We start from the raw sequence: 25,644 nt of genomic DNA, 5'->3' as shown, positions 1-25,644 counted from the left end.
TAACAAGAAAATTATAATCAGGTTTTGGTTGCAGACACTAAGATGATTCAAACCAATTGTGTGCTTTTATTTGTATTATCGCCATCATATGATCACATCCGTATTCAGAATTGACGCGATAGCATTTATGAAATTCGCCTCCCCATTGTTCGTCTTTCCATGGGTCAACTAAACAATACTATGGGCAGAACTCCAAACCGATAGGAAACGATGAGTCCCATGTGCACAGGACACGAAATGATCGTTACCGATCAACTTGACACACTCAAGTTATCCGTGCTGGGAAGACAATTGCATACCAGCTGCGATTTTTTCCCGGAAGTAGCTCAGCGTGTGAATGTCCTAAGTATGCACCAGCTCCAGTGTCCGTTCAGCTGTCTGGGATAGCAAATTTGAACTCTTAATATGGTCATTACCGACGGAGTTTCGTAAAATAATGAAGTTTGATATGTCACACGAGGGGTTTCGGTTCTTATTGGGAGTTGGATATTTAACCGGGGGGGAGGGGGACAGTTAAATGGGACTGTGGGCTGTCTAAGACCATTATTAGCCGTGCAGAATCATGAAGTTTGATATGTTGCACGAAGGATTTTGGTTCTTGTCGATAATTGAAAATATACCCGGGAACACCGGAACATGCCAGGGAGGGCCAATGGGATCGTGGGCTCTCAAAAAGACCATTACTGGCCGAGTTCAGCAGAATCATAAAGTTTGATATGTCGCATGACGTGTTTTGGTTCTTGTGGAGAATCGGTCACTTGCTCGGGGACACAGGAACATGTCTGGGAGGGCTAGTGTGACCATGAACTCTCAATAAGGCCATTACTGGCCAAGATTTGTAAAATCATGAAGTTTGATATGTCGCATGATGGGTTTTGGTTCTTGTTGAGAATTGGTCACTTCCCCGGGGCACCGGAACATTTTCGGGATGCCCAATGTGATTGTGAACCATCGAAATAGCTGCCACTGGTCCAATTACATCGTTTGAGAGAAAAAAAACATGATGTTCATCGTGTGTATACTTATTACAGAACAATAAAGCCGAATGCCGACCAAAAGCGACCCCAACGGGAACCGAAATAACGCCGGAACCATGAATTGATCAAAATATTTTCAGATGTATTCAGAAACTTCAATAGATTCAAGACAAAATTCAATTTGTTGTAAAGACAAATATTGAGAAATTATGTTTTTATAGCTAATTGAATTTTAATATCTATGCAAACTTAGACGTTAGGCACGCAAAGGTTAACATAATTTTCTATTGTAATTCTGTTTTCGTTCGCATCCTCCAAATTAAATTCGTTATTTCTTAGGTTGAACCAGGTAGCACAAACAAACATTCCTTTCATTGTTGCATTCTCCGGTGCTTTTACAGGGGCGTGATCTAGGATATAGTTCATTGCCCTGCCAACACCTCGGCGGTATTGAAATCCGACTACATTTCAAATCACGAACCGATCGTTGTATGTGAATTGGCACCAATCACCAACTGAAATTATCCTTAACGTAGCAAAAGGGCCTGTGAAATTTTTGTTTCACGGGCCAATAACGAAAGGGTCTAACGGTACGTTGGGGGAAATTTAAGTACATTTCTCGTGGTACATTAATGGAGTTAATGTACTTAATTTATGTGACTTGTAATTAAAGCTGAAATTTGTACTTAAAAGTAATTAAATCAAAAAATTTCCGACGCTCGTAATTAAAGTAATTAATCATGTAGTTAACTGTAATTATTGTACTTAAAAAAGGCTTGCGTAGGAGTTAAAAGTTATTGCGTGCCCCTCGGTCCCGCCAGGAGTCTGTCGTTGAGCGAAACGCCAGTCGACGAAGCGCACGAGGCGTCGAAGACCACCCGCAACTTAGTCGTCGTGCTTTCGGCCTTGACGACGGCATGGTGGGGAAGGTAGAAACACTTGCTAGTCTCTACTTCCAGTTCGTCTGGTGGCACCTCTTCCATGTGCCCCAGCGCCAGGTATTCGCTGAGGAACTCCGAGTACAGCGTATAGAATTCCTCATCCTGTCGGAAACGTCTTTCCATCGATCGCAATCGCTTAATGGCCGAAGTGAGGGACTCACCCAGCGCTGGCTTCGAATCATCGAACAGCAGTCGCACGATGAAGCGCCCATTTTCATCCCGTGTAAGAGTAGACCTAAAGAGCTCGGTGGCTGCTTGTTCAGAAGGATTAAGCTGCTGTGGCTTCGGAACCTCCTCCTGCTCCCAAAACATCCGCAAGGTGCGGTTGAGGTCCAGCTCTGTGTGAAGATTGACGATCGAGACGTTGCTTCGAAGACTCGATGAGTAGATGGCTTGATTCCCGGACACAATCCACCCGAAGATCGTGTTCTGTGCCACAGGAACACCACCGTTGTCTTTGACTTGCCCTGGCTTGAGGAGAGCAAGAAAGACGTCAGATCCCAAAATGATATCGATCAGATCCGGCTGATAGTATGCCTGATCAGCGAGGTTCTTCTTTATCTGCTTATCGTCGAGGTGAGCTTCCCCAGAACGTAGGCACTTGTCTGCAAAACACACGCGTCGGTAAACCGGTTAGCCATCACCAGCTTTACAAGGCCACGCGTTGTTCCGGCTGCCTGTTGTCCCAGGCCGGAAACCGTTACCTTTCTGTTGGAGCGAGACAGACCGAGCTTCTTGACGCATACTTCCGAGATCAATGATGCTTCAGAGCCCGAGTCGATCAGAGCACGCACTTGCAGAAGACCGCCGTCGAATCCCTGTACACGGATCACAGCAGTAGGTAGCACGACCGACTTCTGCTGTGGCTCCAGCGGTATCTGCGCTACCATTGAGGTGATGGCTGCTTCACCCGCTTGTTGCTGGTCTGAATCACTGTTTTCCACTGGTTTCTTTTTTCCATCTTCACTTTTCAGTTCACATAGCAGTGTGTGATGCCGCTGCTTACAGTTTTCATTCCGGCACACTGATTTAGAACTACAAAACTTCGCGGTGTGCGATGCCCTAAGGTAATTAAAGCACAATCTCGCGTTCTTCACTAGTTCGCGCCTGCACTGTATGTTCATCTTTTTGAATTCACTGCACTGAAATAACAGATGCTCATTGGAGCATTTCGCGCACTTTTCTCCTACTGCAAGCTAGCACTTGCTAGTCCTCACCAAGTGCGTTCAATTGTCATACCACCTCATCAGAAGTAGTGACGAGCTTGCGTAGACTTCCGGATGTGGCGGTGGTCACCGCCGGCTGGTCCACGAACTCACGAATAAGAGCGAAAACGGTATATTTTTTCTTATCGTAGTGGTTCGTGAGCGCCTCCCACGCATCCTGGTAGTTCGCGTCGGAAATCGGGAACGAACTTACCTGCTGCTTCGCACTGCCGTCGAGGTAGGACACAAGATATTGCATCTTGATAGAATCCTTCAGATCGTTCCGGTCGTGAATGGTCGATTCAAAAATGTCCTTGAATGACCTCCAGCTCTTCCGATCACCGCTGAACGTCGGCACGTTGATCGATGGAAGCCGCACATTCAGAAAGGGTAAACGATTCGACACCACATCCCCCGCTGCTGGATCGAAGCTTGGTTGGTTGTTGTTCGCGGAGCTTGCCACCCGCTGCCCTTCCAGCAAGGCGCGTTGAGTGATGAGTAGCATTTTCATCGCCTCTCGGAGGTCGCTGCCGACGATCGTTTTGCCACTGGATGTGGAACTCACATCATCCGGATTGTTGTCCGCGATGTATATCTCGAGGATGTCTTTCGCCTTGAAGTAGGCACCGTTAAATTCTTCACGAAAATTGTGCACCGAATCAACTGTTTCCGGGTCGTCAAGGAGCTCCTCGATGCTTGTTTGTGTTTTCCGGAAATTTCCAGCAAGTTCCTTGTGCTGGTCGAGCCGTTCCGTTGCCTCGCTGTAGGAAGCCTTCCGCTCAGCGAGTTTCCCGGCTGCTGTCAGCTCCCCGACCAATTGCACCATTTGTGCGTTGCGAATTTTCACTAACTTTTCCATCGCGATTCACTATATCCGACGAAGAAGGACCAATGTTTGAACCTTGGACTGGACCGGCAAGAAACGCAGGCAATTCGAATCAAAAGAAAACTTAAAAACGGACCGAAATACAAATTTGACTTCACTCAACTTTTATTGCGTCTTTGCTCTTCGGTGCTTGGTACAGTACTTCAAAATGATGACAACGATTCTTTTGCTGAAAGATTTCGATAGAAGGAGGCGCGCAGTTTGACAGTTGCGCAAGGGGTTCGTCGACGCAGGTGTAGTCGACAGGGCTGGGCGGTATTTACACGGAAACAGGGTTAATGTCCCTAATATCGGCCTCAGTGACCCCCAGTTCGCGTTTGGCTTTTAACGTTAGCAGTTCAGCTCGTGCCGTGCTCTGAATGTGCATTTTGTTTTCTTCCCTTTGTTTGTTTCCGCCTTCCGGACGAATGGCGCTTGTCCAATGTTGTCTTCGTCGTCGTGTTTGTGCGTTGAGGTTGTGTTTCAGAAATGCAATCGAAGTGTTCGACGCTATTTTTTGGTCGCTGGAGTTGTTTGTTCTGATTTCGGCGTTGGTCGTGAGTTAATTCGGAGGGGTTGTCGCAGGGTCTTCCAGACTGTGAACTGGTGAACTGAAGCCGTTGTGTGATTGGTGATGGAAAGTGGTCGCAGTCTTTTTTCCTCTGCTGAGATCCCTCTAGTTGGAGCAGCTACAGTGTGTTTCGCGGTTGATGGGGGTTTCCATTGCTGTGTGACGAAAGAAAGGCGAGAGTACTATTTTAACATTGGTTTACGAAGAAGCGGTAACTCTTCGAAATCATCGTTTTGTCATGGATTCCTTTGTAGCATATCGGGTGAATTCTTTCCTTTAATTATTTTTACCTTTCAATCCATTATTATATGCAGTGTTGGAAAAGTTCCCCAAGGGAAAAGTTTGCAAGGCATAGTGAGTTTTCGTGAACTTTTCCATCTCTGATTATATGAAACATTATATGCTGGGTACGGCGGTGTCCACCAGGGCACCCGATTGAAGCGAAATGGATGGGGAGAGTGGAAATGCCAACTTCCTGTTTTTTACATTTCGTGAAAAGAGGGAGGGCGCTTCTCCCCACTCATTGGGGCGTCCTCCTGTTGGATGGCCTGTTTTTTGCCGGTTGTATGATCCTGTTGCTGGAAGGAGATTCTCATTTATCCCGCGGATGCACGTGGGCCATGTTACCAACCGGTGAACACTCGTGTTTATTTCAGTTACCGTGTGGACGTAATTTGTGATGAGCCCCGGTCCCTTTCAAATTGTATCATTATTTATGTATGGTCCATATATTTGAAATGACGTTTCACATTCATCTAGTGATGGCCGATTTTCATTCGAATTATCGATTAATCGATTAACGAACCGAAAAGTAAAATATTTGCAATCGGTTATATCATGCCGATATAAGCATTAACTTCTCCAGAGGATCATCACCGATCGTTTCAAACATGTGCTGCACTCTCATTGGTGGAAAAATGGCAGCACAGCGAACAAAAAAAAATCGATTAGTTGTTAATCGAGTAATTAAACAATGGGACACCTCTGATTTTGGTGTGTTTGTTTTGATAAAAATGAGCGCAAAATTTCATCTCTACCGAGGGGGCAGCAAAACCACAAAATTACCTTGAATACGAGGGGTATTCAATGGATGAAAGGGACCGTGAAAGAGGACACTAAAATAGAAAGTTTTTCTTCCGACAGTTTCATCTTAGTATTCATCTTTGATGTTACCCTCGGATTCACCTAAAACGTTTTGGCCCTTTATACAATGGCAGGTTGAGGCAGGTTATTAAACTTGATCAAGTCCAACAGGGAGTGCTGAGCGGCGCCGGTTGTGTAGTGGTAAGCGTGATTACCTCTCACCCCAGCAGGCCTGGGTTCAATCCTAGCCGGCGTCGCCAGGATGTTCTGAGGCATAACATCTCTGATCATGCCTTCCTTCGGAAGGGAAATGGTAAAACCAACAATCAATACGAAACTAACGATTTTAAATTGGCTCACCACTTTAGTAGCCTATTGGTCCCAAGCAAACGATTAACGTACCCTATTCTAGTTGAAATTCTATTACTACACTATGTTTGTTTTGATTCGCTATGAAAGTTTGACAGATAACATCAGGGGTGTGTGGATTCATGCAGAACATGCAGGGGTGAGTGAAATAGCTTGGGACTGCTTGGGACCGTTGTTCTGGTACTGAGTGAGCCAAAAATAATAATGATTTTCTTCGGGACCCAGTGGTCTTAGAGTTACCTCTATGGTAAAACCGTTGGTCCCCGGTTCATGAGTTGATGGGTCGATAGGTAGGGTCAAGGTGTGGGAGCTGCTTCCCTGGCATCGGTAGCATTGGTGCTCAGCACGGAAAACAAGATCGACGGAAAATAAATCAAGGAAAAAAAACAGCGAGTGCTACTTTCATACTCTATAAATGTCGGCCCTGTGTCCCTAATGATTTTGTTTGTCTGATGTTAGAATTTGATGTGACCATCCCCTCCTTTCCACCCATTTTCCAGCCATTGTTTCCCAATCTTATTAACCTCCTGTTTCTGTGCTACTTGCCCCTGCCCAGCCAGGATTTGTTCAACCGTCCGAGAGTAGTATCTGAAGGAGGCTTCAGAAACCTGTTTCCTACACGGCGAATGAGAACGACTCAAATTTGAGTTTAGTTCACTCATAATCGCCAAAAGTGCAGGAACTCAGCGATGAGTTAATTTTCCTCATGTTTTCCCAGGTTTTTCCAGGGTTTTCCAGGGAAAATTCCCGGATTTGAGAAAAGTAAAGATTGGATTCACTCAGTCTATTGGTACTACTTCGAGACTGAATAAAATTTTCGTCAATTTCCTCATTTTCCGGCAGATTTTTTAGGTTTTCCACAGGAAACCATGAGACAAATTTTACTCATCGCTGAGTTCCTGCGCTTTTGGCGATTAAACTCAAATTTGAGGCGTTCTCATTCGCCGTGTACCTAACTCCTTCCAATCGAAATTGTTACCCATGAACCTCGAGTCCGCCACGAGTAATCGGCACCCAATACTAAGCTAGATTTACTGCTGTTTAAAATGTTAATTAAAAAATAACGGATGTTTGGCTCCGCAAAGTGTCACACACGACTGAGCCTAGTAAAAAAACACATTTTGATTGCAGGCTTTGAGAAAATGGATCCCGGATTTGTTAAAAAAAATTGCAATAATCCCAATTAACCACCAAGCCCGTTAATAGCCCGTTTTGGAATATAATCGGGCCATTAACGGGCTTGGTAGTTACTTGGGTGCATGTTACTTCCAGTGAAAATTTAACGTATTCAACTCGGTATTTAAGACAGTCTGTTCCTAAAGCGAAATTGCAGTTTTTTTTCATCTGATGTTCCTCATTTGACTTAATGGATATATGTTCTCTTTCCCTACTTCCAGAATCTACCAAACTTCGGCTAATATGATTTGGCCCCGTTGCAACCGCAGAGCACATCTACCAAATAAGATAAAACCAGAAACACACCAGCATTATCAAACCAAACGCTTCGTTAATCTTCAGCAATTGAGCAAGACTGATTTACGCTAAAACTTAGCAAACACTCACTCCAGACAGAGCACTCCTTAGCACCCAACAAGAACTAAAAAAAAAATGTCCTACTCAAACGGTACCCAGCTCAAATCGTCCTCTTCCGCGGGTCCCACTGGCACCACCAACAACAACAACAACAACAACGGTGGCGGTCCTCCTCGTCAGCCGCTGCCAGCGCCGGGACGACCGCAGAGCTACAGCTACAGCAGGGACTCCGATCGGCTGCAGTGGGAAATGCGCCCGGCCAACCGGACCCCGAACACCACTCCGGTCAGCACGGTTCTCAACTCCCCGGACCTAACCGATCTGGACACGAAGCTACGCTACCAACACAGCACCCTGATGCAGCACCATCAGATCAAGGTCGGTCGCAGTCCGGTCGGCAGTGGCGGAAACAACGATAGCAATAACTCCACCAATCCGTCTAGTCCGACGCTGCAGCCGTCGCAACCGGGCCGTCATCAAGCGGACGCTGCCTTTTCGTCCTTCTCGTTGCTCTCCGACGGGGAGATGGTCGTGTTTGACGATATCGATACGACGATGGGTTTGAACCGCAACTGGAGGATGAGTGGAGATCGGGATATTCTGGGGAGTTCACCGGTGCCTTCCGAAAGCGAGAACGAGGAAGAGGACAATAGTTGTGCTTCCGGGGGACAGGAAGGTGGCGGGAGAGATGACGAGAGGAATTACTACGATGTGGACAGTTCGAAGATCCAGAGGATCATCGGAGGTCTGACGATTGCGGAATACGAAGGATCACCGCGAAGGTTCGGTATGGTTGACCGGGATGATTTTGGTGGAGACGGAGGCGGTGGCGGTGGGTTTGGAGGTGGGAGATCTGCTGGAATGCCTCGACCGGGATTTCCGAAGGTAGGTTTTGTTACGATCTCTTCCCGGAACTGTGAGTAATGCGATGATTTCATTTCAGAGAGTGATTTCGCCCAGTCCCCAGGCTTCGCCGACCACCGACAGTCAGTCGGAGTTGATCGATCTCAACGACGATGGTGACGGGTCCCGGTTACGGACCCTCTCCAACGAGAGTAAGTTCAATCTAACCTATGTCGATTATTTCACCTCCACCAACGACGAGCTGTCGTTGATGGAAGAGGGTGAGCAGAACAATCAAACTCCGACTAATCTACTAACCAATATCGATAATGGTGACGAAGGCGGTGGTGGTGGAAACGATCAGGATTATTTCTTCAGCTATAACGCTACTAGTACTAACCGAAATGCTCAAAGTAACGCTTATGTTGCCCAGCGGCTGGCCACAAAGTCCAATCGCTCCGGATCCGGACAAGAGGAGCCCGGCGACGAAGACGACGATGATGACGAACAGCAATCCAGTACCCCGATCGGGAGTCATTTGAGCAATAACTACCCATACTATCATAAGCACAGTAACAACCAATACCATTACGCTAACACTAATGCACAACAGCAAGCGGAGTCGCACAATCAACAGGAACGTTACTATCATTCGCATTACGCTTCTTCACATCATCATCATCATCACCATCACCATCATGGTTTCGGGACAGGAACAACGGGTGGCGGTGGTGGGGAAGCGCAGGACATTGAACTGTTTATCGATTCCGGTAGTCGCAGTGGAGGGGAGTCGGAAGCGGAACAACAGCAGCAGAAGCAACAGCAGCAGATGCATCATCACCAACAACAACAACATCAGCATCAGCATCAGCATTCCCATCATATGGACAGTAAGATTCGGAGCTTTACGCTTTCTCCGGAAACAACCGATTACGATTCCAACTGCGGGGATCTGGACTCTGAAGTCTCCCTGCGGTACATGGGAAATGAATACGGTTGGTAGAGGCTTGCATGGTTTGGTGTTGCTTTGTAGATAGCTTGCTTGCGATATGATTGGCTTTGGAAGGTCGGAAAGAGTCATTCTAGTGGGGGTGAAAAGAGTTAGTTCAGTGGATCGTTCAGATCTAACCGCATGAGGATCCACTCTAGTGTGTCGTGGAGATGCAATCTTTGAGATCCACTCTAGTGGATCTTTGAGATCCACTCCAGTAGATCTTTGAGATCTAATCCAGTGGATCTTTGAGATCCACTCCAGTGAATCTTTGAGATTCACTTCAGTGAAACTTTGAGATCCACTTCAGTGAAACTTTGAGATCCACTCCAGTGGATCTTTTAAATCTACTCAAGTGGATCTTTGAGATCCACTTCAGTGAAACTTTGAGATCCACTCTAGTTGATCTTTCAGATCCACTCTAGTTGATCTTTGAGATTCACTCAGGTTGATCTTTCAGATTCACTCTAGTTGATCTTTGAGATCCACTCTAGTTGATCTTTGAGATTCACTCTAGTTGATCTTTGAGATCCACTCCAGTGGATCTTTGAGATCCATTCCAGTGGATCTTTGAGATCCACTCCAGTGGATCTTTTAAATCTACTCCAGTGGATCTTTGAGATCCGCTTCAGTGAAACTTTGAGATCCACTCCAGTGGATCTTTGAGATCGACTTCAGCGAAACTTTGAGATTCACTCCAGTGGATCTTTGAAATATACTCCAGTGCATCTTTGAGATCCACTCCAGTGGATCTTTAAAATCTACTCCAGTGGATCTTTGAGATCCACTTCAGTGAAACTTTGAGATCCACTCCAGTTGATCTTTTAAATATACTCCAGTGGATCGTTGAGATCCACTCCAGTGCATCTTTGAGATCGAATTCAGTGGATCTGAGATCGACTTCAGTGAAACTTTGAGATTCACTCCAGTGGATCTTTGAAATCTACTCCAGTGGATCTTTGAGATCCACTCCAGTGGATCACTGAGATCCACTCCAGTGGATCACTGAGATCCACTCCAGTGGATCATTGAGATCCACTTTAGCGAGATGGAACGACAGTACCAGTAAGTTTGTAAGTAAACGGTCACTTGCTAGCTCTAAAAATCCCACTGAAGCGGCTCTATGAAAATCGCCTACTGTCCTGACCCTGACGATGTAAATCCAAATATCCCCTCCATCCCTTCGCAGGGCTTTCCGGTGACCTTAATGGTCTGTCCGGGCATGTCGGAAGCGGTGGCAGCGGCGGTAACGAAAACGTAACCGACTACGGGCGACTCTACAGCAGTATGCCGATCCTGGAAGATGGTCTCTCCAGTGGACATGCTTCCGATACCGAAAACAATGTAGCTCCTCCGTCCCTATCGGGTATCTCGATCGTGATGGACCAACTACAACTGCAGCAGCCTGACGATCCCTCGGCAATAGAGCAGGAAACCGGATATCCCTTCATATCTTCCATTCAGATGGGTGCCGAGCAGGTCTGTCGAACGGACGTGGAGCAACAACAACCGCCGCAGCTGGATTCAAGCGATGAAGTTCAGGAAGCGATCAAGGACATCAAGGCAGCGCTGCAAATGACCAAAATATTGCCCTCTACGGAAGGTACCTCAGTGTTAGATCCGGAACAAGATGGCAGGAATGACGTCTCACCGGTGTGGGTGCCCAGGTTAGGACACCTATTTTTGCCTGAATAAATGTAATACCATCCACGTTGATCATCCCCTAGATCTTTCGACAAGTCCCGGGAAAGCTTGGACTCCGACCAACCGGTCAAACTGCTGAGTGCAGACGAGGAAGAAGCCGACACCGACTTGGAGACGGACCGCCTCCTCGGTCAACAACGATTGGATGACCACGGATTTGGCGATGAAAAGGTACATAACCTCAAAAACAAAAATCCATCTTCATTCATATGCATCATGCGCTCATTTGTGTTCGTATCTTTCTCGTTTTGGCAGAGCTGGGCCGATCGGTCCAAGGTTCGATCGATCCGCTCGCCGTCCATACCGTTGATCAGCAAAAACCACACCGCCATCAGGGCCGGTGTGGGAACGCAAATTTCCGCCGAATCTCCAGTGAACAACGTGGGCATTACGAATGTGTACGGCAACGGTGGAACCATCCCGGTGGGATCGGACAAGGAGGAATTGAAACAGCAGCAGCAGGAGGCCTCTCCGGACGAAAAGAGCCCGGTCCTGAAGAGTGTTAGTGTGATTGTTTGCGTTTTCATTTGAATGTGATGCATTGAATGTTGTGATATACTATAAATATCTACGTTTTCTACTTTCAGGATCCGGACAAGAAAGGAAAGTGTAAAACAAAAGAAGGTGAGTGCATAACGAAACACCCCCTTTTTACGTCATTGCTCCGGAAGAAAATGTGAGGCACTAGCTGTTAGTTGTGATCCTCATTCTTGTGTCCCCAACCAACAATAGAGATGGGTATGATTTGCTAAGTTCACGTTTTTCCTTAGAAATTTGACAGATTCTTAAGGTCCTCAGGGAAAAGTGAGGTTAACTTATCGTGCTTTTATCCATAATTCACTGTTTACCTTTTATAATTGTTTCGCCTTTCTCTTGCACGCTTTACCTTGTCCGTTCGGATTTGTGTACCCATGCGTTGCGCCCACCATTCACAATGCGTTCTATGTGTAAGTGTATTCCTCCTGATATTAATCCATTCTATGGTGTGTTATTCGATGTTCCATTGTTTGTTTCTTCTTTTCTTTTTCCTTTTCTGCGATCACTATAGCGAATTTGTTTATTATCCAGGTTGGAACCAGTTCCAACCCGTGCGAACCCGAGCTTATTGTCAGTGCGAACCTCAACCCGAGCCAGGTTACAAAAACAAACGTTCACACTGACGTTTGCTAGACAACAAGCAAACCCAATCTTGAGACCCGATCCAGGTTGGAACTGATCCAAAAACAAATTCGCTATAAATCTTATTGGAATTGTTTAGTGAGGTTGTTCTCCAATTAACCAAGCTTCTGCATTCATTTTCCATCAGATGCCACTGCTGTTGTTTGCGGTGGTGATGGGATTGGTTTGTTTGAAACTACCTACAACTACTATTCACAACAACAACTAACCTACTATATACAAATTGCTTATCAAGGGGGCGACCCCGGCGTAGTGGTTAACATCCATACCTCTCACGCCAAAGTCACGAGTTCAAATCTCACCCCCGGACAAGTCACGAATGACCCAAGAGTGTTAAAGTGACTATAATAAAAAAAAAAAAAAAAAAAAAAAAAAAAAAAAAAAAAAAAAAAAAATTGCTTATCAAAGCATGTTCTGATGTGTTGGCATTTCTGCACAAACCTAGGCTTTATGTCATCAATTTTAAAATCTAATTTAAGAATGATCGCCTCTAGGTGAAGATCGGAAATTCTTGTGTCGAAGGGACGATCAAGGACCATCCTCAGCACTCTATTCTGAGCAACCTGGATTTTGTTCCTATGAGTCTGTGCACATGATTCCCACACCGGTGCTGCGTAGAGGATCGCAGGTGGTTTGTAGACTGCCAGTTTGTTCACCAAAAAAATAAGCGGATACAGACACCTAACCAAGGCAGAGCACTTGACTACCTTTTGGAACACCAGCTGGGTTGGATAACGTGTCTGAAAGGCAACCATTCAACGAAACCTAAAAACGACCTTTGCTGGAGGTAGTTACGGGTGATTTTAACCAGATGTAATGGAAAGTTGAAGCTACAAAGCTTGTACACAAGTCCGTCATGCCAGACATTGTCAAACGCCTTATCAACGTCTAGCAAGGCCATGGCTGTGGACTTGGATACAGCTTTGTTACTTCGGATGTTATTCATCACCCATACTAGCTGGTGATTGGTGCAGTTCCCCTTTCTGAACCCAAACTGTTCCGGAAGAAGAATGTTGTTTTCCTCGACAAACTTTAGCAAACGATTGAGAATGAGTTTCTCGAGCAATTTGCACAGCGCTGAAAGGAGGCTGATTGGTCTGTAGCTTGAGGACAATGTTGGGTCCTTACCGGGTTTGCGGATTTGTAAAATTTTTGCTTCCTTCCAGATGCTTGGAAAGTAGTGCAGTTCCAAGCAACTGTTGAAGATAGCGGTTAGAAGAGACTGCGCCTGTATTCTGAGTTTTTTCAAGATCAAGTTGAATGCATCTCTAGGTTTTGTACGCATTGCGCAACCTGATCTTCTAGCGAACTTTGGATAGTCGAGCCAAGCATTTGCTTTCTCCTGTGGGGTGATTAAGAACCGATCATCATCATTTTCGACTCTAAAGGGTCACCCACATTAGATCTGTTCGCGTTGCGATGACGTAAATTTGACAGTTAGACAATATATTTAGCTGTCACTTTGCCGCAACGCGTCAGATCCGGATCTAATGCGGGTGGCCCTTAAGAGGTGGAACGGGTTTAGGATGAGATTTCAATACCTTGATTACCTTCTGCCGCTGAATGGTCTGGAACGGTGGTCCAGATTCTGGACAACACTTTCATTTCGAAGTGAGTCCATTCTGGAAGCAATCTGCCTGTTCAGATCCCCAGTCCTCTGAAACTGGCGTCTACGAAAATTTCACAAGCGAATCAGTAATTGGGTGTGTGAATCAATAACAACAAACTTACCCCTCACAGGGTCGTCAGCCACTGACATAGCCTGTTGGAGTCCTTCCAACGCCCAGTCGATGTCATCAACGGTGTCGAGCAGTGGATTTTCTCCGATGTTTCTGTCCACCATTCGTCCGAACTGCACATAGTTGACATGGTGGTAGCTTCTAGCAGGAACCACGTGGACACCGACTTCAGCCACCAACGGTTGGTGGTTGGAGCTGAGATCGTTGTGCGCCTCCGGTTTGGATAGTCCGATGTTCGACAGGAAAAAGTCCAGGGTGGGATTTCCCGCTGGAGAGATGAAAGTTGGTTCGTCCGGAAACTGCACAGGGTTGTGCGTGGTCGAACAATAGACATCCGATTCGGTTCCGCTGGTAGTTCCGCCAAGCTTCATGCACGTCGCCTCCAACGATGAATCGGGAGCTAGTACGAGTGATGGTGGTCAGATCGTTCTTGAATTGGATTCCTAGTCCGCTTGCAGTACACTGGCGTGGGTAGTAAACAGCGATAAACCGGACGTTTCCAGACCACACTAAGGGCCTCGATGAAAGAAGCACCGACAAACCGACATGAATGATCATAGCAAAAACAATGACATTTCTGACTATTCATGTCTGATCTATTATGGACAAATTATTTTCTAGATCAAAAAATCCTATGGTTTTGAAAGTTCGAATCACTGCACATTTACACTGTACACAAACATCATCCTCTGATCGAATGAAACCTCAGACCATTCAAAACAAAACACCGAAATCGCTTTTTCGAATGATGGCTGCAACCGGATGACGGTTGTTTTGGAATCAGATGATTTTCCTCTCGAATACAGGATGAAAATTGTTATGAGAAGGGATAGGACCTTCAGTTGAAATGCGTAATGCTCTCTGTAGAATGACTGTCATACTAAATGGAAATTGCATATGGTATTGGTTCAGCTCCATAACGCAAATATTCAAAACGATGATGTAAATAATTCTATCGAACGTCATTTGCTGATCTGAGCTGACAAACGAGGTGGAAGCATATGCATCGCTATCAGAGCTGTTACGAACATAGATAAACGATGAAAACCAATGTTTGGCTAGTTCGTGGTGGAGGAGGTTTCTCCATAACGAAAAATTTTTGTATCCGTAATGGAATGGCTTATTATGGCTTTTCAGTATGGAAATGTAGATAGTCAAAATATAAATCTAATTAAAACCACTTGCATGTCACACTATTCTTAAATGTTTGTCCTCTGAGTGCCATATGTTGCATAGCTAATTTTCAAACGAAAATCATCCTGTATTTGGATGACAGTCATATGGATGTTCATCATCTGACGACGAATTCAACCATAAGAAAATCATCCGAAATTCGAATGCATATTGTTAAAGGGCTCTAGCAATGCAATAATCATTCGGAGTTTTGCGGATGTTTTGGTTCAGTGTACATCGGCCGTTTACGATTTTCGGACATAAGTCAGAATTAAGTGTGTTGCGCCCAACGCTTTTACGGTGTAATGAAGTTGGTATCAGGTTGCCGAACCCTGTTAATTGACAGATGCGAGTAGCGCTTGTACCAACACAAGCGCGCACTAGCAGCAGAAAAGTGAGTTGGATCATAGCACAACCTTTTTAGGCTCTGAACCATTTGGTGGATTATTTTAACTTTTGGTTAAAATTTGACAGATGAAAAGTTATCGATTAACCCTGCTATTCGAGCGTGGTTACTTCTGACAGACAAGAAGTTAAATTTTGACAACCTTGGCTAAGTTCTTCTCGAAAACCGGTCAATCGACAGCACAGGGATTTTCGAACATAGAAAATAACTTTCGAACTGTCACTTTTAACCACGAGTTAAATTTAACTCGGCAAATGGTTCACAGTCTTAGGCTGTGTTCCATTTGCAAAATTTTCACTTAAATTTGACACTTCGAAAATAAATTAAGATGTTCGAAAATCCCACTGTTGTTGATCGGCCGATTTTCGAGAAAGCGTCTGTCAAAGTTGATTCCTTGTCTGTCAGAAATAAGTCTGCTGGAATAGCAGGTTTATTTGAAAATTTTCCATCTGTCAAATTTAAGTGAAAATTTACCAAATGGAACACAGCCTTAGTGTAGTTAGTCGCAGTTTGATCGTTTCGTTGCATGAAATAAAATCGTTGCATGGAACATGAAATTTTCCTCGGTTAGTGAAAGAAATTGAAAATTCGGTTGGTTTTGAAACGTGCGTAGGGCCTGGTCACCGCTCTATGGTACAAACAACGTAAGGCCTGGTCACCGCTCTACGGTACATATGGTGCCGTGCCGTGACCAGGATCGCTTCTGGAAGCCGCCATTGCGAACGCTATTGTCTCCTATTCATTGGAGTTTTCGTGAGTGTCATGTCGGTTTGTCGGTGATAGATGTGGGGTGGAGTGCAGAACTTGACTCCCTTTCTGACACCCCCGCTACACCCCCTCCCTGGAGCTGGTGCAATCAAGCCGGATAATGCTGTTGTCTGGCAACCAGAAGCTGTCACCGGACTTTAGGTTAGAAGATCCACGTCGATGCTGTGCTTACGGAGGAAGTCGGCAAGCTTAATCTGTATTGCTCTTATAGAGCAAGCGTTCCAGGTAGCGATAGTAAGCGGTTCAGACGCCATACTGGATGATGAACTTACCGAGAACCTCGATCTGCTTGGTCATGTTGACGAAGATTTCCACACTGCCATACACTAACGGAACTATCAACTCTATGCTTTCATCTACTCCATCTATCGTATAAAAATTACCACTACAGTCTGTTATTTGAAATTAGCATCTTCAACTATGAAGATTTCCAGTTTATCTGTTGATAACAGATCGGGGTTGTTGTTTTGCGCTGGTTGGTTTGGTTGTCTCCAGAATCCAGGGAAGAGTGGAGATTTTTGTCCAGCAGAATCACCGGAAGCTTCTTAATGTTGATTGCACCCGCGAATTCGCTTGCCTTTGCTGAGGAACACGAAGAGGTGGTAAATCCTCCGTCCGGAATGCCAGGGTTTTGTCCTTGCATCCTGATTGGGTGTTGGTTGCCGCCTGTTTTCGGATGCGTTTAAAGTCCTCGCGTTTGGAGCACTGGGAACCTTGATTAACACCACCACAATTGCCGCAGGGCGGTTCTTGAGCGCAGTTGCTGCAGCGTGATTTGATGTTACAGTTGCGGATACCGTGTCCAAATTGATGACACCACGGTATGGCTCCCACCGTATGATGAAGGAGTAGATTGATCGGATGGCTTGCAGAGCATTGAGCGTTACTGTCCCTTTCTGGAAGTGCAATAGGAAAAGACAATCCGGCTACGTCTTCAAGTTTTCGTCTCTTCTCGTCATCTGGAAGACAGCGATTGGGGCCAGCTAGCACCGGTCCTTGATTTCTTCTTCAATTGTCTTGAAGTCGAGGTTCGATAGGCCCCTGATTACCACCTTGAAGAGCTTCTCACCAGGGATGTCATGCTTGAAGTATTCCGCTTTGGAATCCATCAGGTAATTGACGGCCACTTCATATCCCACTTTCGTACGGTGCATCACCTTGTTGCCGATCCTGTTGAATTTGTACTCGGTTGCGACGTCCAGCGATGCGAAATCACCAATGAGTGTTTTGAGTGGCACTTTCTTCACCACCTGTTCAGGAAGCTTGGCTCGTTATCGACGGTGTCACCGAAATCACCGATGTCGCTGGCGTCACGTCCACTCTTTCTTTCTCTTCTTGGTCTGCTTCATCACTGCTGGTGTGGTATTATCAACGTTGCTTGGAGGAGTAGCGTACCTATTCGAGATAGGTACACTCGAGCTACGCTCATCACTGTTCTTCTTATCCGCTTTTTCTCGGAGCCTCCGGGAGCGCTGTCTTCCCATTACATGATGCGATCGGCACTACTGACGATGCGAATAAACGCGCAGTAAAACACTGGACTAGCCTGTCAGTTCTAATTACATCGATGGACGTACCCCATTCTAGTACTACACTATGTTTGTTTTGATTCGCTATGAAAGTTTGACATATAAAATGAGGGGTTCGTGGATTTTCCCATGTTTCGAGGGGTGCATCGATTAGCTTAGGAGCGAAGAGAGTATCAGAGCTGAGCCAAAAAGTTGAGCACGTTTCTTTGGGAACTTCTGGTCTTAAAGTTACCTCTATTTCGCTATGATAATTGGTTGCAATTGTTGCCTCCCATCCCAATACTCCTCCTCAGCGATTGCCAGCATCAAAACCAAGCATCGAAGAAAATTTCAACAACTTGATCCTGCCCAACGTTTTGGTGAGTACGTCCGCCACCATCTCTTCGGTTGAACAGTAGACCAACTCTCTTGAGTCTTTTCCAGCACAAAATTCTTTGACGTAGCATTCCCTAGTCTCGATGTGCTTCGATCTACGACTGCTTCTTTGCGATCCGACAAACTTAATGCAACTCTGGTTGTCTTCCATTATTTTCACAGGTTCGCCGAATTCCTCCATCAGTTTTCGAGGCCATACTGCCTCCTGACTACCTTCACTACCGAGTTTTGAAAGCACCGGCCCAGTCTGCATCGGAATACCCCATCAATTTTCCTTCTGGATCTCCGTACTACAGACGCCAATGTTTCGTTGCCTTCGAGTATCGGACCACACGCTTGGCTGCTACCCAAATCCTCTTCCCGCGGTGGACTAACACTTCTTCCCAATACTGAAGCACTTACTGCAATGTCCGGCCTTGCACCATAGAGGTAACTCTACACACTTAGATTTTTTTGCCGAGATGGGCACCACCGAGCAGCTCGGCATTTTATTTTGCTGGAAATTCAGCAAAAAATATGTTTGTATGCTGAGATCTCGGCAAAATTCCCGTTTGTTAGCTGAATCTCGGCAAGTTTTTCACTGAGATCCAGCAAAATAAAATGCCGAGCTGCTCGGTGGTGCCCATCTCGGCGAAAAAATCTAAGTGTGTAAGACCAGTAGGTCCCGAAGAAACGTGCTCAACTTTTTGGCTCAGCTCGGGTACTATCTTCGGTCCCAAGCTAATCGATGCACCCCTCGAAACATACAAAAATCCACGAAACCCTAATTTTATCTGTCAAACTTTCATAGCGAATCAAAACAAACATAGTGTAGTACTAGAATTTCGACTCGAATGGGATACGTTGCTCGTTTGCTTGGGACCAATAGGCTAGTCAAGTAGTGAGCCAATTTAAAATCGTTAGTTGCCATCGGTTGGTAGAACTCCAACTAGGCTTCTGTATTTCGTCACATCCTCCAGAAGCGGACTCTTGTTGTCAGCCTTCGTGAATCCTTCTTCGATTGGAGTCTTCGCAACCTTGGCGTTACGAAGTCCAAATCGCTCAGCCACACGGTCGATGTAGTCTTCAAGAGAGATGCTGTACTTCCCTTCCGATCTGGTAACCTCCAGACCCAGAAAGTTGTTCAAATCACCGAGATCAGTCATCTCAAATTCCTGTCTCAGTGCATTATAGATTTTCTCTATTTCAGCATCGCTTTCACTGGCAACCAGAATATCGTCCACATAAACTAGCAAGTGGACGCACTTTCTGTTGACGATCTTCGTGTAGAAACATGGATCAGCCGTACCTTGCTCGAAGCCTAGCCCTAGGAGAACGGAGTGTAGCCGGTGGTTCCAACAGCGGGCCGACTGCTTCTCCTCAAGCGACAGACCAACGTCTCCTTGCCTTGGACTTGGAACCCAGTTGGCTGCTTCATGTACAGCTCCTCTTCAGGTTCTCCGTCGAAATGCTTCAGGGTTAGGTTTCGCTTACTCGCAACGGCCAGCAAAGTCCTCAGCGTAGTTTGCTTTGTCACAGGGGCAAACACCTCATCGTAGTTCTGTCCGAACTTTTGACTGAACCCCTGAGCTACCAACCGCGCCTTGTACTTCACCACCTCGCCAGTTGCGTTCCGCTTTAGCTTAAACACCCATCGGCATCCGACAGGCTTACGACCTTCAGGTAACTTCGCAAGATCCCACGTTCTATTAATAGCATGTGATTCGATTTCTTGCAGCTGACCCCTTCCTTAAAAGTGCTTGGTTCCTTCAGCTCCTTGGACATAAGATCACCGACTGCAAAGATCTCTTCGATCAGTCTTTTCGGTGCAACTCCTTTGCTCGACCTCGTTGAACGCCTAGCAATCTCGTCCAAGGGAAAACCTCTAAATGACGGTTCCCCTTCAGATGCATTCTCGTACAACGTGGTATCCAAGTTCGAATACGCTTCTTCATCATCGTCAGGATCTGATTCTGAATCCGTTTCGGTGTGTATATCCACTGGTGGATTCATCATTCGATCGTCCTTACCTTCTGCTTCTTGAGCGATTCCGATTTCTTTGCTGACGGCTGCAGGATCACTGGTTGTTCATATGTACATTCTTCGACCCGCGTTGAATCGCTCAAGCTACCAAACTCCAAAAATGTGACATCCCTGCTGATAGCGATCCAGTAATTTTCCGCATACAGGAAGCGGTATGCTTTTCGCCCTTCCGCGTATCCAACGAAGGTCATCTTCGTCGCCGCTTCTCCTTGGGCACATGAACGTAGGCTTCCGATCCGAATGCTCTCAAATGTGCGTAAGATGGCTTCGTTCCATGCCACAGTTCGTACGGCGTCTTCTCAACAGCTGACGTTGGCAAACGATTATGCAGATAGTTTGCAGTACGAATTGCTTCGTCCGACTCTACTTCATACCGGTTCTTACGTTTCGCCTTCCCATTCTGCTGCGGGTAATAGGGTGCCGTTTGCTGCAGAATAATACCAACAATCAATACGAAACTAACGATTTTAAATTGGCTCACTACTTGACTAGCCTATTGGTCTAAAGCAAATCCATTAACGTACGTATCACTTTCCAATCCGACACTGTTATCATTCTCTGGAAGGGGTCGGTTGATTCCAAGAATTGTTAAAGGCATACAGAGGATCACTATCCGGTGGTTTCATGTTCTGGCAACATCTAAAATGGAAATATATTCTTTATCAATACGTACCGTTTGGGATTGTAGTTCTTCAACCTTTCATTTTCATTTTCACCAACATTAGATCCTGCTACGCCTTCCGTTGGATCGTGATGAATGTATCGGATCTTTTTCTATGAATCCTTGAATTTTCAGCAGCTTCCGAATGACGGAATCCTGTCAATTACCAATTCCTTATTATTGATTGCTTCCAACAGGCAAAATAAACAATATTTCGGTTCCTCGTTCACAAGTAAAAGTTATTTTCACTAGGTATCGATCCGAGTTTCAATCCTCTACTTGATCCACCATGACAAGATTTACGGTTTTGAATTGGAAAACCACCGGCTTGCTGGGATTAGGATACAAATTGCCGTGAAATTTTGTAGAGCAAAACAAAACCAACAACGAGTACCGTGCTATGATTATTCGGATCGGTAACATTAGGTCACACACACACAGTCACTGTTAATGAGCAGCACTTGTGCTTCTAAGTTCCACCTTTGATTGACAGAGGCGCTGTTATCAGTGACGTTTGACATTTGTATAAGGGAAGAGAACAGTTGCCAATCTTCGCACTGGGTGTTACCTTCCCCATTGGACCCCCAAGGTCTGAATGCACTAAATCGCCCACAGCTTCAGACTTGCTGCTGGATTCTTTTGGAAATGGTATACGGCTCATCTTTCCTTCACAGTACACTCCACAAACGGACTGAATCTCACATTTCTGCAATTTTAGCAGCCGGCAATTGTTGCCTTCCATCCCAATAAGAGTTACATCTAAGATCGCGTGTTTCTTTTGGCGGAGAGGGAAAATGGAAGACCCGGACTCATGTTGCAAATTTCCCTATCTTATGGTAGTGTTAGCACGAGGGGGACGACTCTATCTACGATGCAAAAAAGATTGTGTTTTGCTGTGGCTAGCTACACGCACGTTGAGTAGATAGAAAGAAGATTGATGACGATTCTGAAGATTTCCTGCAAAAAGATGATGAGCGATGCAAGTAGATGCGACAAATGAAAGAAGATTTTTCGAAGATTGATTCGCTAGTGTGAGATTTGTTGAGCATCTAAACTTGAGATTTAGATGTGTCGCCCCCCTCGTGTTAGCATACGTGGGCGAGCTACCAGCTACGCCAAATCAACGATCAAATGCATTGTTTACAAAGGCTGATACGTCTCTTCGAAAAAGTATTGTAGAATTGTATCAAATAAATCATGCTCATTTGAAGAATTAAACCATCATCCTCCTTCAATTATGTACTGGAATTCGCAAATGATTGCTAGAAATTAAGGTTATGTACACCTTTGCAGACTCAAAAAAGAGTATTTTTTTTCATAACCTCGGAAGATTGCTGACGACGATAAACTTAATAAAACTTCCGTATCCTTCTCCACGTAGGTCTCCTGGACCCGGCAGTCCTCATCGAGGGAGTCCTGTTCCGGGCGCGCTACCTCGGTTCCACCCAGCTCGTTTGCGAAGGCCAACCAACGAAATCGACTCGCATGATGCAGGCCGAGGAAGCCGTCTCCAGGATCAAGGTAATTTTGACTGCGCTCCGAACGATTGTTCCTCATAAAAATGTGATCATAAACCATCATAACCAACCGCTAAATAGAAGAACCGCTAACCGATTCGTAACCCTCATCGTTTCTTTCTAAATTGCTCGCTTGCTCTCCACGAACTACTACTAACACGCCCAAACATACTGCGCTGAATTGAGAAGGCTTTGGTAAGAGAGAACGCTATGTCCTTTTATAAATGTTTCATGTTTTTGTTTTCGATTCTACAACCGATCTGATCGTGTTCCCTGTTCCCCGTTCCAGGCACCGGAGGGTGAATCTCAGCCGAGCACCGAAGTTGACCTGTTCATTTCGACCGAGAAGATCATGGTCCTGAACACGGATCTCAAGGAGATCATGATGGACCACGCTCTCCGGACGATTTCCTACATTGCCGACATCGGTGACCTGGTGGTTCTGATGGCTCGGAGGCGATTCGTCCCACAGGACGTGGATCCGGGAGATCCGGCAGCGCCACTGGTTGCGGCAGCACTGCAAACCTCCGCCGCGAATGCTACCACCGGCGGCGTCGACGGCAGCGGTAACAATAACAGTCCACCAAAGAAGTCCCTTCCGCGGGGCAACCGAACGCCCAAGATGATCTGTCACGTGTTCGAAAGTGAGGAAGCCCAGTTCATAGCGCAATCGATTGGGCAGGCGTTCCAGGTGGCGTACATGGAGTTTCTCAAGGCAAACGGAATTGAGGACCATAGCTTTATGAAGGAAATGGACTACCAGGAGGTGCTGAACAGTCAGGAGATCTTCGGGGACGAGTTGCAGATCTTCGCCAAGAAGGAACTGCAGAAGGAGGTTGTGGTACCGAAGGCCAAGGGCGAGATCCTAGGGGTGGTGATCGTAGAGTCGGGCTGGGGCTCGATGCTACCGACCGTTGTCATTGCGAATTTGGCTTCGTCCGGAGCGGCTGCGCGGTGCGGTCAGCTGAACATCGGCGATCAGATCATTGCGATCAACGGGTTGAGCTTGGTGGGATTGCCGCTGTCGACGTGTCAGGGGTACATCAAAAACACCAAGAACCAGACGGCGGTCAAGTTTACGGTGGTGCCGTGCGCGCCGGTCGTGGAAGTGCGGATAAAGCGGCCCAACACGAAGTACCAGCTGGGGTTCAGCGTGCAGAATGGGGTGGTAAGTGGTTTGGCTTGCCATGGGTGAGGTGAGGATGAGGGATTATTTAATTATTTTTTTTTTTTAGATTTGCAGTTTATTGCGCGGTGGCATTGCGGAACGAGGTGGGGTCCGCGTTGGCCACCGGATTATCGAAATCAACAACCAAAGCGTGGTGGCTGTACCACACGAAAAGATCGTCAACCTACTAGCGACATCTGTGGGCGAGGTAAGTGTGACATTGCCTTTACATACTTTCCGGCGTAAGCCGGATAATCGATAATTGCGTCAAGCTTCTCTTTGAAGTGCTCTGAACGTCCCATGCAAGTGTTGTCTTCTGAGAGTTCTCTGAACTACGAGAATAAGCGCTTTGAAGCTACCATAGAAGTGCTTTGAACATACCGCAGAACGGTACTTCCGGCGAGCAATTCTAAAGTTTCCTTTGAAGTCGTCTTACCTACATATGATACCAGTCAGGCCAAGGACTTTGGCTGAATATATCAAAATATGTTTTGATTAGAGAGGGTCTAGTATAAGAGAGGAGCGGACGGGCTGGTTTTGAGCCAAACGAACTGTCAAAACCAGAGCCAATCGAGCAGCGCCTGTGGGCATTTAGAAATCTTTGATGATATTTTCATCTAATTTGTCTTGCCCCTTGGAGCTGGATGTTCTTTGCTGTACACACAAATCGTCTTCATTGAAGTCATCTTAACATCTTATAAATTCTTTGGACATCCCATAAGAGTCCTCTGAAAATCAAATATACTTCTGATGAACACTCGAAACTTCCTGATTATAAGCCATCCTCTGCTTTCTTGAAGTCTTCTAAGTTACCTAAAAATCCTCTTAACACACCCTTGGATTCGCTGTGTAAATCCTCTGAACTCTTCTGGACGTTCGCAGAACGTCTCTGGACTGAGCAATGCTGAAATACCTCTTTCTTCTTTCTTCGTTTACATTTTTCCAACCTCGAAAAAAAAAACACGGTCAACAGATTCACATGAAAACCATGCCTACTTCGATGTTCCGGCTACTGACGGGGCAGGAGAATCCTGTTTACATCTAAGCAGGCATGGCAGCACCAGCCAAGGAGCAGGAGAGGAGACTGCAAGTGATTGTGATACGAAACCGGAGAAAGACGACGCACGCTCGCGATGTTTGATTGACGATTGTTGTTGGCTAGTAGGTACAGTACTGTATACATTAAAGAGAAATAAAAAAAACTCAAACAATAGAAACTGCATATTCTGCATTTAGGAAAACTAAAAAAAAAAGTTGCAAAGCAAAGACGCTTCTAATGTTGGATACAATAAAGTTTTCGACGACGTGAAACCAAGAGATTGAGAGTCGATTAGGAAGTTATATATCGAATGATAGTGAATTTAAAAAAAAAACTAAACTTAAGAAGATTTGGGGTTAATCAGATATACCTTTAAGACGAGTGGATTTCCAACCAAAACGCAAAACGATTCCTCAGTGAAGTTAGACGAATAATGGACGCAAAGATGCTCATGCTCAGCTTGGACTAGGACCATGTAGCTGATGGGGGCCTAACAAACGATTGAGCGAAACATACACTCACAAACACACATACTCATACATGGTGGTTTGACTTTCTCTCACACACACACACCCACGCATACAAAAATAAAATCAGAACACGAATCTTCCTTCACCACGTTCACACTGTCAACTCAGCGACCAAAGTATATAATTGCTCTGTAATCTGTAATAATGCCTAAATGTTTTCAAATCTCAACAAAAGTGTAGGAAAATCGCAATTGTGAACCCATGAGCAAGTGAACATAGGACTTTAAGCCAACTGATAACAATGTGTAAACAAAGAAAGTATTTATTCGTAGCAATATATACGTATACATATGACAAAAAGAGAAGATCAGCAACCGACAGGAAAACCATAGACACCCAGTGCTGGTGCTTGATGCTAGCTGGCAGCCATGCGCTTTCGCCGAAACCTTAGGAAGACGTAACCAATACAAACGCCCAGTTAAAAAAAACACACACATTTAACATGCATTTAACCAC

General features: G+C 45.6%; 2 protein-coding genes across 5 annotated transcripts in view; one reads left to right on the top strand and one right to left on the bottom strand.

Annotated features, from left to right (window-relative positions):
* LOC135700725 (amyloid-beta A4 precursor protein-binding family A member 2-like) overlaps nt 1-25,362 on the top strand; it is a 28,986-nt gene extending 3,624 nt beyond the window's left edge. For 2 of the 4 annotated variants that reach the window (XM_065221334.1, XM_065221335.1), the window contains exons 2-11: nt 7,409-8,429; nt 8,488-9,382; nt 10,568-11,045; nt 11,106-11,253; nt 11,338-11,583; nt 11,670-11,706; nt 22,316-22,455; nt 22,741-23,619; nt 23,687-23,827; nt 24,593-25,362. In XM_065221334.1, coding sequence (XP_065077406.1) covers nt 7,620-8,429; nt 8,488-9,382; nt 10,568-11,045; nt 11,106-11,253; nt 11,338-11,583; nt 11,670-11,706; nt 22,316-22,455; nt 22,741-23,619; nt 23,687-23,827; nt 24,593-24,664 — 3,846 coding nt within the window. In that variant the 5' untranslated portion in view covers nt 7,409-7,619 and the 3' untranslated portion in view covers nt 24,665-25,362. The remainder of the gene's footprint in view (nt 1-7,408; nt 8,430-8,487; nt 9,383-10,567; nt 11,046-11,105; nt 11,254-11,337; nt 11,584-11,669; nt 11,707-22,315; nt 22,456-22,740; nt 23,620-23,686; nt 23,828-24,592) is intronic. The other 2 variants (XM_065221337.1, XM_065221336.1) reach the window with 2 other exon arrangements.
* Nucleotides 1,772-2,808, bottom strand: LOC135700674 (uncharacterized). Its single transcript, XM_065221254.1, has 2 exons — nt 2,572-2,808; nt 1,772-2,389 (listed from the first exon to the last, which is right to left on the bottom strand). The coding sequence occupies exons 1-2, from the start codon at nt 2,806-2,808 to the stop codon at nt 1,772-1,774; spliced, it is 855 nt and encodes a 284-aa protein (XP_065077326.1).
* Nucleotides 25,363-25,644: the final 282 nt, after the last annotated feature.

The sequence above is a fragment of the Ochlerotatus camptorhynchus genome, unplaced genomic scaffold (assembly GCF_037179485.1).
Source record: "Ochlerotatus camptorhynchus isolate MF236.1 unplaced genomic scaffold, CSIRO-AGI_Acam_v1.1 ptg000141l, whole genome shotgun sequence".
NCBI classification, from domain to species: Eukaryota; Metazoa; Arthropoda; class Insecta; order Diptera; family Culicidae; genus Ochlerotatus; species Ochlerotatus camptorhynchus.
The sequence above is the reverse complement of the archived record's forward strand: the minus strand, read 5'-3'. Positions and strand labels throughout refer to the sequence as shown.